The 16462-nt window shown below is 40.3% G+C and overlaps 1 protein-coding gene across 2 annotated transcripts; it reads right to left on the bottom strand.

Annotated features, from left to right (window-relative positions):
• Positions 1 to 338: 338 nt before the first annotated feature.
• On the bottom strand, positions 339 to 14009 carry LOC138208074 (mucin-15). Of its 2 annotated transcripts, none has more exons than XM_069165741.1 (4): positions 13940 to 14009; positions 8083 to 8950; positions 5016 to 5186; positions 339 to 1975 (listed from the first exon to the last, which is right to left on the bottom strand). In XM_069165741.1, the coding sequence occupies exons 2-4, from the start codon at positions 8930 to 8932 to the stop codon at positions 1860 to 1862; spliced, it is 1137 nt and encodes a 378-aa protein (XP_069021842.1). In that variant the 5' UTR covers positions 8933 to 8950; positions 13940 to 14009; the 3' UTR covers positions 339 to 1859. The 2 variants fall into 2 exon arrangements, with proteins under 2 accessions (XP_069021842.1, XP_069021841.1); XM_069165740.1 differs by having other exon boundaries at positions 8065 to 8950.
• Positions 14010 to 16462: the final 2453 nt, after the last annotated feature.

The following is a 16462-nucleotide window of genomic DNA, read 5'->3' on the forward strand; positions in this document are numbered from 1 at the left end:
AATTTGGCGCAGCTACAAGCGTAAATTAACCTGCCAATACCCCCCGCCCCAGAAGAAATATGTACATTCTTTATCGAGGACTTGGCGTCAGTTAATTGATTTGAGCGCCCTGCCAAACAATCGCACCCTAAATTGCTGCGGTTAATTAAAACAAACACGGCAAGTTTTTGTTATGAATGAAAAAAGGCGTCGCCTGTCGAATAATGTGTGCAAATATTTGTTTGTGTTTGATGATGAAAAATCCTCTGTGTTAGGATATCTTTGGAGGAACTATTCAGATGATCTTCAAACTCATGTAAAAGCATTTGATATGAAATCACAGAACAAAGAAAACCACGTTTGGGGGGGGTTTGGTAGTTTATTAAGGCACCATCAAGTTCCATTTCATTTTACAAGCGGTGATAACCGATGTCTAAGTCGCCCATTATCCATCTGGCCCACATTATTTCTGCCATAATCGCGGTGATTCTTCAACACTGCGATGCAAAACTCCTCTCTCTCAGTCGGGCCTAGTACTTCCTGCGCTGATTGATGACTGAAATTTCAGCGAGGAAGAAAGCGGACTTGCCATGCTGGGTGCAGAAACCATCTAACCGCACCAAAAAACAAAAACAAAAATCACTAATTTAAGAGTTTTTGTTGGCTGTTTAGGCCGAGCTGGAGGTGCCTATCAATCATAATCGAGGTGCATATTGATTGAGCGCGGTCTTCACTCGGGTAATGATGAGTGAAAGAATCAACGGAGCTGAAGATGTATTTTCTGTACATATACAGTTTTAAATGTGTGTTTCTTAATATAACAGAAGAGTAAGGAAAAGTAGAAATGAGCAATTCGGAAATATTATAGGATTCTATCGTATAAAGGCATTCGATACATAGAAGGACAAAGAGTGTAGTTAATCCCTGCCTGTTCCCTTCTTGTTCAACCAAATTGTAACAGTCAAATAAGAGACTTTTCTCGCTAAAGCTTGTCAACCCTCAAACTTATAGGAAAATAACAATAAAAAAAACCGATTCATATTTTTTTCAAATTTTGCTCTGTATGTGACCAAATCCACAACTCCCTTCCTGAATACAGAAACCTCAGCCTATGAATAACAAAACCTCCCACCACCTCCCCCTCAATAGTGTAGAAAGCAAACTCAAGTCTTTGGTTACGACGGTTCAATTCTCCGACTCTGGTTGTTACTTGCCTGTCGTGTAGTATCTAAAAAAAAGCGCAGTTCAAATTTAACTCCTTGTTGCCGACCTTATGCCGCAGCAGCAGGTGATTGTTTCTCACTGCTATTGTTCGTTGTGGCTTCTAATTTATAATTTTTTTTTTGCAAAGCTGCGTCATCTGTTGTTTAGACTGCAAACGTTTTGCATCAGCAGGAGCCGCAATCTGCTTTCCTCTCTTTATCTGTTTTGCTGATATGATGATGTCTTTTTAGAACGAGCACAATTATGTGGCTCCATTTCACGATGCAAAAATGAGACCGAACGGCATAATAACTATTAATTTTTAACATCCTTCATCGACTGCAAAGCGCATCCTTCATTAGAAAAGACTTCATTCGATTTCCTTTGGCAACAAACATAAATGGCTGGCGGTTCGTTTTGGCTGTTGTAGTGTACTTCAGACAGATTACCTTCGGTGAGTACAATAAATCTAATCAACACAAGGCGTAGTAATCTGTGGTGACTGACGGCAGACCTACACATATATATTTGTTCTTCCCGTCCACAAATGCCACTTTTCTCACAGTCTTATTTACAAAACTCCACGTTATAAGTTGTCTATCAAATGCCAATGATGATAACTGGCAGGCTTTCTTTTAAAGGAGTTCATGACGTCGGTCTCGGGAGCCTCTTCGGTTTCAGCGGCGTCCTGCAATGTTGTCCATTTGGATGTTGTCCTCTTGGAGTCCTGGGTTGTAATAGGCCGAACCGCCAAAGTTCAAGTCCAAAGGTTCAGTGTTGTCTAATCTGAGAACTGGAAATTAGACAAGTTAACGTTAAATGTTTGTATTGGCTCATTACAGCATTTTATTGTAGGAAAGCAGTCTGTATTTTCCGCCATCAGTGCTGCTCGTGTTATGATGATGTTTTTAATGTTCTTATTCCCAAAATAACTGGCCAAACTCATAGAATGCAACATCACACTGATTTATTTACAATCCAGCTCTGCACAGTGGCTTCTGCTATAAAAAATCGACTGTAATCAAAGAGCCCGGCTTCTCTAATTTGAGGCTCCATTTTGAACAAGCATTTTTTTTTTTTTTTTTTTTTTAATCAATAGCACGAAGCTCTTTTCCCTGGATGTGCTGTCATTACCCCTGCTGAATAATTGTTTTCCTCTCCACTTACAAGTACTGGGCAGCTTTTTAAAAGTAATTTTGGGAAATCGCTGCACCTAACTGAGATTAGTAAAAACGACAGATTCGAGGTAAGTGGGTAGACCAAAGACATAAATTGCACCTAATGACAAAATAATGACAGCAACACAGAGATGGGGTCACCAACCAACAAGGATCTGATGAGAAAATGTTGGCTCACTGTCACGAAAAGAAAAAAAACTTTAAAAGAAAGTTAACCGATTTTTCAACAGGCTGGTAATATATTTTGATAATCTGAATCTAAAAGTATAATATGTTGAGTGTTTTTTTTTCTCATACAGAGTTGGTACAGATGGCTTGACTTGTACTTCACATGTACTGCAGGTTGTATACTTGACCTGCAGGTGCTGCTGAGGTCACGAGGTCATTTCAGCCGTCAACATTTATTTTCTATCATTGAAAAAGAACACAAATTAAGGTATTAAGGGCTTTCAGAAATGCTCCTTGAACCTCCAGGTCTCTGAGATGGCTTGATGTGTATGTTTGATTGACCAAGGAAAGCTCCTCGCTGGGCTGTGATTGGTCCATCAAGACTGTCTGAGCTTCAGCATGAGACTGTCGACCTGTCCGTCAAACCCTTCTTCTGTTTACATCTTTGTAGCCGAACACTTCTTGTTTGGATTATTTGAATTTGAGGGTAGCGATATTAGCAGTGTTTTCCGAATAATGACATCTGTAACGCACACAGAGTCAAAGTGACAGGCTGTCTGTTGCCTCTCACGAGCTTTTTTTTAATCATCACTTTCTGTGCGTGAAGCTCGTGGGCGTGTTTGAGTTGAGCCCTTCGTTTACATATTCGGCAGCAAGTGGGCAGTTATTTTCTCACGTTGTCACTTCACTGGTGCACTGCCAAGTTGTTTATCCGCCGAGCGACGCATTTTATCCGAGTGCCCTCGACAATATTGGAGTTTTACTGCGTAAAAACTGCGGAGCTGTTTACCACAACAAAGCTTTATGAGGGAGTCTTCGAGCGGCGGCGGGTGTTCCCAGCGTGTTTTACAAGAAGCAGTTCATTTTGACTGCAATTCTGTAGCTGTTTTGAAGAGTATGTATGAAAATGGATCCTCCATTTAGGCTGGAATGTGACTCATCTTAAATATGCGGGCAGGATTTTAAGCCTGTGCCGCAGCTGACCTGATCTGCAGTCTCATGCGCATACCTGTGTGCGGTTTGATTTCAGCAGGAGCTCGACGGAAAGGTTAACTAGGGGAGAGAGGAGGGGGAACTGTGACAACAAAGTGCCATCATCCTCTAACTTCATGGGAAGAATGAGACAAATTGCAAACTGTCATAGTACATGATCCTATTTTGCATGGTGAGGTTACCTTATTAAAGCAGGATGTGTTACGTGTGTGTGCGTGTGCGTGTGCGTGTGTGTGTGTGTGTGTGTGTGTGTGCGTGTGTGTGTGTGTGTGCGTGTGTGTGTGTGCTTGTGTATGGAAGAGGGAGAGAGAGAGAGAGACCAAGAGACACAGAGGAACAAATGGCTAAAAGAGAGACTTTTGGAAAAAACATTTATTCACTTTCTTGCTGTGAATCAGATGAGAAGATCAATACTTCTCTGTCTCATGTCTGTATGCTAAATATGTTGCCCAGCTTCCTTAAAGACTGGATGTAACAAAATCTGCCCACCAGCAGCTCTGAAAACGATTTATTTATTTATTCTATTAGACAATTCGCTTTGTGCATAAGTCTCGGCCACGTTTTTTTTTTTTGCCCCTAATCAGTGTTTAATATTGAGTATCCGCGGATGCCGAGTCATGATCCAATACTTGTATTTCCCTATTATACAGCTGCAGTTTTAAATTCCTTAAAATTATTCAAATCAATTTAATGTATATGCTTAGATTGAAGAAAAATGTGGCTGTATCCAAGCTGTTACTTAACCTTTTTTATTTATAGCCTTTTTTTTTTCTTTTTTTTTTTTTTACAGGATAACAAAGTAAATGAACAAAACAATATCTTTACGAGTATCTTATCAATTCCACTTAGTGCAGCATTGTAGCAAGAACATATTCCAAAGAACTAACTTTAGCATTCACAGTCACAACAAATATGAATCACACTTACACTCTGTGACAGTTACCTGAGCAAATTCACTCTATTTTGTTGAATGTCTATCCATCCAGTTAATAATATTTAACATTTAGCTCTTTCAGTACCGCCTTGCAAAATGCTGCATTGCAGACATTACAAGTGGCTGCTGTGCTGATTTGATTTTTCATTTAAAAATATTTACAGACTGCACACATTTTAACTGCACGCATGGGTTACACTACTGCGTCCTCCGACACGCTAAATATGGCTCAGTGTAGGCGATATAGATCAGTTCAAAATAAAAAAAAAATGCTTTGATCGGCCCTGATGCCAATCTTTGAGATCGGCTCGAGACATTCCTGCCCAGAAACTTTTATCTCGTGGGAAATAGTAGTCGCTGAGCATGTGAGTGAGTTATTGTGTATAATTATGAAGGAATAATAAGGTCATTATATTTAGCTCAGTGTTCTGTCTGCAATCTGCCGCCCACCTTCCATGTGTTTTTGTTGTTGTTGTTGTTTTGTTTTTATGTAGATACAGACATTTTTAGAAAGCGTTAGAAATGTTTCATGCAATCTAGGCGTGTAAGAAGTTACATACCTGGGTCTGACGGAAACTCCTCGACCAGTTTCCTGTGAGAGAAACCCTTCTGGCGTTTCTTTCTCAGGATGACGTAGGCCACGAGTCCCACGAAGGCCACGGCCACCGCCGTTCCCAGCACTGCTCCCCACGCTCCCTGCCTTCGACTCCTCTGTGTGTCCGATGCCAAACCTTCGTTTTAGGAGATGAGGGGGTTGGAGGGGGTTATAAATAATTTGTCAAGAACAAAATTATTTATATCAGCTGCCATCTTTTAGAGCTAATTGTCACATAATTATGGCTGAAACGTGTTTTGGAGATTGTGTTTGTAGTGGCAGCACTCTGCATAGATACACATCCCAATTAGTCAGAATTGTGTAATTTACGCTGTGATAATTAATGCAATTAACATGCCGAAATCATAATAATTTCTTGAACACATTTGAATATTTTCAGGCGGCAGGCTGTGTTTTACATCTCGAAAAGGTAAAATGCGCCGGAAAACTACTTGAATGCCATAATCGACTCTCCATTGGTCTGTTATAACAATGCTGTCCTGTATTTACAATTCTGTAAATAGACCACAGATGTAATCATATATTTCAAACAATAACATCTGTGTTGTCACATTATGACAGCTGGATAGGTGTGGGGGAAAAAACAGACTCCTGTTAACATGACTGGCCTTTTGTAACTTTTCTATTCTTACAATTAGTCTTTTAATGCAACGTTTAACTGTGAACCTTGACTTTCAATTCCTACTTTACAAAGTACATGATAAACTTTTCTTCTCTCTTGGTTCACTGTTTGTGTTTAAGGCAGCAGGAATGGAAAATAAATAAAGTGACAGAAATATCCTTTGACATAAGATACTACATTTGTATTTTTTTCAGGACTCACACATAAATAATTCAGTGGCTCTGTTTATCTACAAATGGCTCAATTGAACCAGTTTTCCAGGATCAATTTTCCCTAACCTGGGGCAAACTGAACCAAAAGCCTTTATTTTTCATAAAGTATATTTCTATCTTTTCTTCTTTTTTTTTTACCAGCTGCACTTTTTTTCACCTCACTTGAAAATACACATAATGAAATATGAGTGGAAGTATTTTTTCTAGTTATGTCGTTTTTGTTTCCACTGGGGGGAAACATTTTAAATAAGCATTTCGGGTTACTCTTTAAGCAATTTTCTTAACTTTTCTCACTTGAGCATTTGATATATATTTAACAAGAAGTGAAAATACCTGCAAAAAGATCTATATTACCTTGATCTAAAGGTGTTCATATAGCCTTGCTGGCAGTGTGGCTCTGTGAATGGTAATGTACCTCAATACTGCTCTGACAGATACAGATATTCATGTTGCCTTGAGGATTAAACTTGCTGGCTTTGGTAATCTCCTTACTTTTTAACCATGAGGTTAATATTTATCTGCTGGATGGATTGCCATGTTGGCACAGACATTTACGTCACTTGACCTCACCCGAAAATATCAACAATTGTGTGTTGTTAAAGGGAGTTATAATGACAAGTGTTTATGTTGGCGAACTCTTGCGTTCATGAGAATAAATGCATGTGAATAATAATAATATATATTAATAATGATAATATATAATAGTAATATATAACTAATATGTGGACGTAGCTTAATATGACCCATATGAACATTTATTGGGACTTCCGTTATTTGTGTCCTGTTTGAAAACATAAGTCAAACCTGACTTGTTTTAACTTGCGTACATACGTTAACTTACGTAATGTAGCTACCTCATTTATGTCACATACGTAACAAAGGTACTTTTTTTTTTATCTAGCGCCATTATCAAGTCAAAAATTTGAATCCGCTCAACAATTTTCTTTGACCAAATACTCGCAAAACAACTTTTTTACATCTCTTATATCTCTTTAACTTTCTATCGATCCAATGACATTTCCATAAGTCTCTGTTGTACATTGTCTTTAGTTGCTTCTAATTAGCACAAAACACGTCGACACTTTAAACTAATAAGCCGAAGACGGTAAACATTATATCTTACTTTAGCATTTAGCTTAAAGCGCTGCCCACCGAGCTGCTGACACGGCTGTATATATTGTAGTCGGGTAAAGTCAAGTGAACCTTGAGTAAGTGACAATTTGTGTTTATTGATGTTAGAAAAAACAAAGTTTTCTTGCAGGCTCATATTTATAGACTCTTATGTGTATCTGTACTCAACAGTCTGTGCCTTTGTACAGTTTTTGTGCCCACGCTGTGCCTGTCATGGTAACTGTGGAGCGTTTTTTTTTTTTTTTTCCTTTGTGTTGCCCACAGTTTCACAACTGTTTTCCCACTGTTTATTGCTATCGTCTGTTAGTGTTATATGTCCTGCTGGCACATCTGTCCAAGTGATACGAGTTCATTTTAATCCCAACTCTGCGCCAGCCCCTCTAAAGACCTTTTCTTCCCCTCTTGCCGTGGTGTCGTGTTGAGCTTTATTACCACATATATTTTTAAATCAGCTTTTCGAGAAGATACGGCAGATAGATCGATTGAATGATTGGTTGTGCGCACCGTATGACAAGCGGCCTTCTCCACTCCTATCGTCTTGATCTCGTGGTCGACACCAAAGACTAGTCTCACGCCCCTGCACAGAGGCTGCACAAGTATCTTTGACCTCGGTCCCTTTATGGGCTTTTTTTTTTTATTTGCAACTAAAACAGGGTTTCATTGTCCTGCTGAGAAGGTGGTTGTAATGGACCCCTTCACTCATAGTGGCCACATCGATAGCACCTGAAACCCAATCCAACCTTTGCCTTTGAAAGAAGGGGCGTTTGTCCTCTGCCAGTGGGAAAATAGACGGAGGCAAATGTGGGTCAGCGAAAGGGCGGAAAAAAAAAAAGGCGACGTGTAAAACTTGCAACGGTGATATTTGTGCTCATGATGAATGAACGAAGTTGTTTCTTTTAAACCAAGGTGATCTCTGAAGTATTTGGGACTTTTTTTTTTTTTGCTGACACAAGTTGTTTCGGAATTGTCTTGGAATTTGACAAAGGGACATTTCTGGACACACAATTGTACATCAGTTAGCGTAACACCTGAAACAGCAGCGGTACCTCTCTCTGCGCTGCTCCCTGAGCTTTCACCCTTGTCCGTCTTGTTGGCGCCCTCAGGTGCGATTGGAGCAGCTGCGGTTGTCGTCGCAGGGCTCGTTCCTGTGGTCTCAGAGGAGAACACCGTTGTCGGGGTCGACGCGGTGGATGTCTCGGTCATCTCCGGCGCCGCTGCCGTGGTTGTCGCAGAGGTCGTGGTGTTGGCAGATTCTGTGGTGTTGGTAGATTCTGTGGTGTTGGCAGATTCTGTGGTGTTGGCAGATTCTGTGCTGTTGGTCATCTCCGTATTTCCGCCTGGTGTTGTTGTGGGTTGCTGTGTTGTAGTTGCGTTGCTCTCCGGAGATTCAGTGAAATCAAGGATGCTGGTGGAGTTTTGCGGGGTCGTCGTTGAGTTAAATTCCTCCCCAGCTTCCGTCACGTTGATCTGGTTGGAGTTTGCGGGATCCGTAGTCGTTGTCGTCAGAGAAGAAACTGTGGCGTTTGGTGACTCGGGTTGCTCGGTTGTACCATTTTGAACTGAAGGAGGCAGAGTGGTCGTGAGAATATTCAGATCATCCGATGTTTCATTTGCCCTCCTACCAGTCACGTCGTCTTCTTCAGAAGTTAACACCATGGATCCAGATGGTATACCGCTGCTGTAATCAGTGCCCGACTCCATTGCGTCACCTCCCTGATCATCTTCCGCCTCTTCTGTTAACACATCATTTTGGCTTCCAGCTGTATTTTTGGTGAGCTCGCGGAGCCAGCCTTTGTCAATCGTACGCCCCGGAGAATTGGTAGAATCTTGAAGTGATGCCAGGTGAAAGGCTTGGACGAGCAGAAGGAGGCCTGCTGGGATTATTAAATGTCTCATTTTCCCTTTGGTTTCACTCTGAAACACATGAGAGACAACACAACATTATCTTACTGCTTGAAATACATTTAATACTTTGCTGAATTCAAAGTGCAAAACTTTGATTAGAGACAGATTCTCACTTGAAAAATGTACTTCAGAAGTGAGAGCTCAATAAATACCCGAGGTGTACTTGCGTGTTTGGAAGCCATCATCAGTGGATCTAATTTGCTCCGTTCTCATGAAACATTCAAACCATCTATGATTCTGGCCACTCTTAAGACTTCTTTCCAACATTGTTTTAACAGTTGAAATGACAGGTTTGCATCTTAAAATGTTGAAAAGCGCCAGCAAAAAATGTAAGTGAACTTTAAGTTAAAGTTGCTTCATCGGATGCTCTTTCCAAAATCAAAAATGAGCCGTGAAGTTTACAAGGAGTCATTAAAGAGCATAAAATGACAGTGAGTTTGAACATCTATTGTTCTGCTGGTAAATAAGTAAAATTCATCTCTTAATGAAGCCCATGTTACAGAGCTGAGAGCTCCAGAACAGGCAAGCATGGGAAGTCTGGACACATTTTTGTCAATTTGAATACGTCTGCAGAGTTGCAACAATTACTGCTGTGGAAAACATTGTCTCATTATATACAGTTATTGTCACCGTGATACTGTATTTAGCATAACTCAGCTGTACATTACAATATGTGAACAATATCCCTGATATTTAAACAGCTCAGAGCAACAAGCTGCTCAGAAACTGAATACCTGCAGATGAAGAAGACCTTCATTTTTCACAATATATGTAAAAGATTATTATGCATATTATTATTTTTTTTAAGTGATTTATAACAGGGACCATGCACAAAATACATTAATCAAAAGGAGGAAAGATGCTTTGTACCACATTTCGCTATGAGCTCATTTCCATTTGCAGTCCCTGGGCAGGTAGATATAAAATAGTGTGGGCGACTTGCAAAGATGCATTCACTGTTTATTTGGCATTGCGCCAAACCAATGCCCAGGGTAACAATTCGACTAAATAATGATAGGAAATGTAATAATTACAAGTCCTTCCCTTTTAATAAAGAGAGTATAATCGTTATTTTGTTGCATTAAAGAATAAAACATTTTTTTAATAACTATAATTTTGCAGTGGTTTCCCTGAATGTCTTCTTTTTTTTTCTTTGGTACTTTGATATTTATATTTTTCAAAATGTAAAAAGACTGGAGGCCAAACAAAAAAGCGTTCTTGATTTTAAAAAAAAATAACTCAAAGAGGATTTTGTTTTAATCATTTTCTGCTTTCTTCCAGTAACTTGGAAGTCTTCTTAGCACCTGCCCACGTTAAGCACCATCAGTACGGCCCCACGCGTGTTCATCACAGCCTTCAAAAGCTCCCTGAACCCATTGCTCTTTACACTCAAAGTGCAACAAACCATTTCTGTTTGTTTTGTTCCCATTTTCACAGAGCCGGAAAAAAAAAAAAAGACCTGCCTGCTTTAATGCTGCAGGTGAGCTGCACTGACACAAGTCATAATGAAAATCCTCGAGGAGCTAATCCTGTCCCGACTCTCAGTCGGTGGTTGACGGCATCGTGAACACCACATCGCCGACTACCATATGAGGAGTTTGTTGGTGAATTTCTCTGCTGTCAGTCCCCGAGCTGTTAGACAGTTCAACATCGTCCCGACGCAATCTCCGGTGAGATCTGTGACTTTTTAACAGCGTGAACTCACACAAGTGCCCTGTGAGCTATGTGTTCTGCCCTCGGCTTCACTCCAACACACAAATGACTGCAGCTCCCTGCAGGGCTCTCTAGCTGTGCGTCACTTTGTTGATTGGCTGCTTTGTTCTAAAATGATCCTTGTTATAATCAGTGCAAAATGCTCCGTCTACAATGTGTAACGTTGGAGCCCGCAGCAACACAGCTTTCTGGTTTTACCTGTTATTACGTCGGCATATTTATTTCATTTGAGTAAATCAACAACTAATGAACTGAAACGAATTGAATAGACAACACGGTTTTTTTTTCTTGTAAACTCGTCAACCGTAGTGGACAATTAATCTGTTTATTCAATCAAAACAACTTAGATCCACCGTCTTTTAGGGACTTTTTAAACCTGTAGGTCCAGACCACGATCAAAACCAAGGTTCATGTTTTTGTTACATGGTATACATTTCATGCAGGTAGGTTTGGTTTCACGTTACAATTTTGCCAGCGCTCTAGAAGTAAAGAAATACGTCCTGTCGTCGTCACCGACGTGGGCTTCTTCTCCCTATACTTAACATTGATTGGTTTGTAGACAAGTGTAGACAAGTGTTTGTCAGGCAGGTTTTTTTTGTGTTGTCTAGTCAGAAAAAAAATGAATGAACAGACTTTTTTTTTTTTTTGCAACTAAACTATCGTTCTTATTATGGCATAACTACCGGCTTTTATTTTCCTCTCAGAAACGTCAACATCTTTATGCCTTTTGTCAGGTTGACTTTGACTTCATCTGACCAAATTGCAGTTCAATACTTTGTCTCCTCGTCTCCTCATGTCCTACCGCGGCTCAATTTTACTTCTCTTCCGGATCTTTTTCTTCTTCTATTGTTCAACGGGTGAGAAAATCCTGCCCCTTAACTTACTGCAACTGATATGAAATTTCGAACCATACTCTCTCGACAAACGAACCAAACCATGATTTAGTTTGACCCAGACCGGGGACCAACTCTTCTGGCACCTTTCACACCTGCTATTAAGTTTCGGGCCAAACAATGTGCGAAAGCACTCTTGGGAGTTATTGAAAAAAAAACTCAAACTTTTCCCTCTTCTCTGAAATAAATGGGGAAATGCGCAGTTGTATTGATTATCAATGGCCAATGAGCCAGAAATGTTCATCTGTGGTTTCTGTTTCAGCTTCTTTATCATCCACACTCCATGTTTCACTGTTTTTTTGTTTACAGTTTACTGCAGTGCAGCAAAGAAAATAATAAACTGGAGTTATGAAATGAAAAAACTAATTTATCCGCTGTTTTCCAGTCATGAAATGCAAGTTGATTTTTGAATAGAGACTCAGCCTTGGGGTTAAACGCGCACCCCTCCCCCCTCTCTCTCCCCCTCCCTCCCTCCCTCCCTCTCTTCCTGTCCACATTCCCTGTCTGTGACTTGACTATATATCATCAATTTAAGGCAACAACTCGAGAAAAAAATCATATGGAATTAATGACTAAATAATAATAATAATGAATCCCACTACAGTGAAGACTCTGTAGAGGATAAAAGCTCGATGTTGGTGCTGCAGGCCCGCTGACAATCGAGTGTAAATGAAACCAATTCAGAACCAGTTTAACAGGCGGCTCAGGAGAGTCACAAATTTGTTTGGATTTGGTTTTTTTTTTTTGCTGTGTAACTGAGTACGTGTTCAGCGGGGAGATAATTGGGATCATACAAAGACCAGACTGTAAACGATGACTTTAAATGTTACAGGTGACACTGATTCATATCTGCTGGAAACATTACTCTGTGCTCGTATGACACACGCGGTCCATTTCATGTCAAACCGAGATCCCTGTTTTGTGTAAACGTGTCACTTGCTGTCCATCAAATCGCTCTCGCATCCCCCATACACGCTGGGCATAGCTAGCTGTGTGGAACAACTCTCCAGCCCATTTCTAGAAATTACAGCGGTGAACTGTCCGTTGCACTGAGAGGCCGTTTGACACCGAGGCGTCCCGCCGACGAGTCGGAACGCTGCAGCAGGTGAAAGACACCGGGAGAGACGTTTATTTCTGACCCTTTGGCACTCGGTAAAAAAGATCTCCCACTCTGCCGGTCTGTCAGAGTCTGGAGCAGCAATCACCTCAACAACTCTGTCAGCCTTGACTTTACAGACATCCGGTCCCACATAAACACACCGATACACACACACACATAGATTAAAATCAACACAAACACACATCCTGTAAACACTCTGAACTCCTTCAGCCTGCATGCAGACACTAATTATCTAGCATTTATGCTTTTCAAAGCTCCCCCCCTGCTCTTAATATGCTGCAATCAATGTTACATTTATGTATGTACCGCCTCAATATCTTTTAACATTTAACATGACTCCATATTCTGCTTCGATATTTTCCTCTTCTACATTTCAGAAAGACATACTGTACTTTTTACCTTAGCAGTTCAAGTCACCAGTTTCGTTTTAAATTAAGATTTAACATGTATGACGTTCGACCAGTTAATAGTGACGATGCACTGCAACATATTTATCTGTCCAGCAGCATTTGAAGCAGATACAAGTAGTTTCACCTCAATAAGATTCAATAATGTGATGATACTGAAAGTTTAGATTTTCTGAGCCTCTTCTATTTATATATATATATGTGTGTGTGTGTGTGTATGTGTGTTTAAGTACAATTTGGATTGACTTTAACTTGTAATGGAGTGTTTTTTTTAGTGCTGTATTGTTTTTTATAAATGATGAAGAGCTCCTCCACCACACTTTCAAAGTTCATATTTCATCGCACTCAGGGTTTTAGGGACTTTTTGTATTTATATCACTGTAAAAGTGACTGCCGCGTGTATTCCTCTGCTTGGGTTATATAAGGTCCTTCAGTTATGTATGTCAGTTGTCATTGTGATGTTATGACACTTAGCAACAAACTTGTTTTTACTCTCACAGTGAAAACAGAAGCTTTTCTTCTGTCCGATATTCTATTTTTACTCCTTCAAAACAGGAAACAATAACAAAACCTGCCGGGTAGAGCCAAATATGAAACATTATACGCATTTTAAGTGTAACTTATTCAGGTTACAGTTGCCAAACAAAAACAAATATTGTCAGTCATGTATTTATATTAAAATATCTTAAAAAAAAAAAAAAAGAGGTTATTGGTGAGTTATTTAATTACTTAAAAATAAAGCAGCAACTTAAATCTTATTGAACGTATTTAGAAAAAAAACCTCCTTCCACTTTTAGCTTTACACGTTTCCTGTGACAGTAAAAGACAACGACAAAAATTAAATCCTTCCTCAGTAAATCCTTACCTTATGCTTAGGCTGTATCAGATGAGAACAGGTGCACAGGCAACAAAATCTCTTCACTGAGCTGCCAACGTGAGAGTGAATCAGCAGTCAGCCTGGAGAGGGAGGGAGGGAGGGAAAGAGGGAGGAGGGCCCAACCGAGTGGCATTCAGGGAGCAACCTGCTCAACCTGCTTCTACACCTGCCAGCAACAGCAACACACCCTGAACCGCATGCACGCTGTGTAAAGGCCACACAGGACAGGGATGGGAATGAATTAGTAGACAAGAGAAAGCGGAAGAGGGTTGCGGGGGTTCGAGGAAGGCCCATTTGTTACCACTTGGTTATTTCATGTTCCCTTGTAAGCAAGTTGATTATAATAATTTTGGGTTGCCAGGTTAGCTCTGTGAATTCCCCTTGTGGGCGGAGCCTTTTCTTTTTTTTTTTTTGTTTCCTGTCTCTCTCTACTGGAAACGGCTGCTGTCGTCATGGTAACAGAAAGAAAGCTGGCGAGCTCGGGTTTCATCCGCGTCTTTTGTCCCCGGTCTATATCAGGCTACCAGGTGACGTCTGACTTTGTGAACTCCCAGGTAGCGTACGTCAAAATCAGCCCAGGTTGTTTCTGTCTTATTCATTGGTCGAGTGAATCATGCAGCGTCCGGACTTCATTTGAGTGGACGAGTGAGGCGGATGGAGTGGCACTCAAAAGCCGATATGCTTTGGTAAGTTCAGAACAAGGAGTGGCTGCGTTTGTTTTGTTAATGAAACTGCTTCCGTCAAATTGTTACAAAAACCAATTGCATTCTCCCAAAAAGGAAAAACCCCAAACTCACCCATGTGAATTGAGCGTTATTTCCCTGTCGGCACAAATGCACAAAGTACAGAATTAATTTAATACGCTCATACACAACCATGCTCAACCATGCTCAACAAATGCTGAGCTGCCTCAGCTTCAATCACTACAAAGACACCTCAAAATACTTTACGGTAAAGAACAACGTGTGGCTCCCGTTAGCCGATTCTTCCATTTGAATATCTTCCTCATTAGAATTTACATTTTAAATCCATTTCAAATGAAAATCATATTTTTCGCTATAGGTGGAAAAGCATGTTGCTTTTAGCTAACATGTTGATTTTTTTTTTTTTTTTATCAGCTTTACCTTGTTCTCTGCCTTATCTTAGCACGTTAGCACTCGATCTCTTCGTTAATGGCATTAAACACAAAGTACAGCTGAAGGTGATGTGAATGCCATTAGTTTTGCAGGTATATGATCTCAATGCAAAGTAGTATGGAAATATTAACATTTGACCAGATGACAGCAATGGATGGGAAGCGAAGGGATGACTTAAATTGTTACAATCCAACAGATATGAAATGAAATAAGACATGACTGAAACCAGATGGTGAAGGAGCAGGTACACTTAAATGCGAAGTGGTTTTCGGTTTGAGTCTTTGAATCATCAATAGAACGGGTCAAATGTTTTGCAGCAGCTGTGAACAAGCCTGTCATACTTGTTTTGTCTGTCCAGGTCTCAGATGATTGTTAAACTTGTGTTTTATAATGTCCAAGGCAGACATGTGCTACGATATCATAACCAAATGTCATATATTTAAAACAGAGCGGTGAAGGCATCATTGTTTAGAGTTCAGCCGGTGATATAGCGTCATAAACGAGGTTTAACAGTGGCTTACTGTCCCGAGCACACAGAGTTCCTCACAGACAGCTTGTCGCTGGCACCTCATGTGGCCTGCCAGTGTTTGAAGTTAATGGGATCATGTAGCCTCATCAGGGACGTGAATAATAGAAATGTCTAAATCTTGAACAGAGGATAAACAGGCTTCAAACTTCACAGCAAAACAAAAGTGCATGAAAAGTAAAAAGGTCGAGCACTTTGAAACCTGGCAAACACATTATGACGAGCTTTATAGCAGAGTCATTGTGTATTCATGAATACTGATTGAAGTTTATTATCAGCTTTCACTCAGTATTGAGTGAGAGGGAGAGATAGAAATGTGACACCCAGTTTTGTTTTAGTTTTGTCTTTGGCATCAGGATTATAAAATTTAAAAAACAAATTTACATACAGAACATTAAACACATTAGCATTTATGTAAAGTTGTGTTACTGGATCTAAATTCCACTTAGGGCCTCTAGGGGCTGGCTACCAAAAAAAACTTTAATAGACTCCCTTTAAAAAAAAAAAAAAGCATTGACTTCTCTCTTGAAATAAAATGTCCCACAAAATTTCCACAAGTGCAACTCTGTATCACGGCAAAGCGTGAAATAGACACGCCCGTCCAATACACCAAAACGTGAGGTAGCCATGCTTTGGGCTGTCTAGGCGTGAAAGCTACACGATTTCTAGTCACAGACTGCCATGCCATATTAGGCCTCAAAAAGCAATATGTTTTGGGGCAGGCCTGTTTTGATCGACATGCCTGGGATGCAGTCAGGTTTCTGGTGTCAGTCGGTGGGTATATTATAATTGGGTTTTCAGTCAGAGCCCTCGCTTCTCCCCAGCTCATCCAAATGTGGTCACTTCGGG

Source organism: Embiotoca jacksoni, unplaced genomic scaffold, assembly GCF_022577435.1.
Source record: "Embiotoca jacksoni isolate LCO1_2020_lvr unplaced genomic scaffold, fEmbJac1.0.p SCAF_35, whole genome shotgun sequence".
Lineage (NCBI taxonomy): Eukaryota > Metazoa > Chordata > Actinopteri > Embiotocidae > Embiotoca > Embiotoca jacksoni.

Coding starts and splice junctions, on each gene's coding strand:
- LOC138208074 (XM_069165740.1), bottom strand. CDS start 8,932: ATGAGACATTTAATAATCCCAGCAGGCCTCCTTCTGCTCGTCCAAGCC. Junction 5,187..8,064: donor AGGTACCGCTGCTGTTTCAG/GTGTTACGCTAA, acceptor CCTAAAACGAAG/GTTTGGCATCGGACACACAG. Junction 1,976..5,015: donor GGAGTTTCCGTCAGACCCAG/GTATGTAACTTC, acceptor TCTAATTTCCAG/TTCTCAGATTAGACAACACT.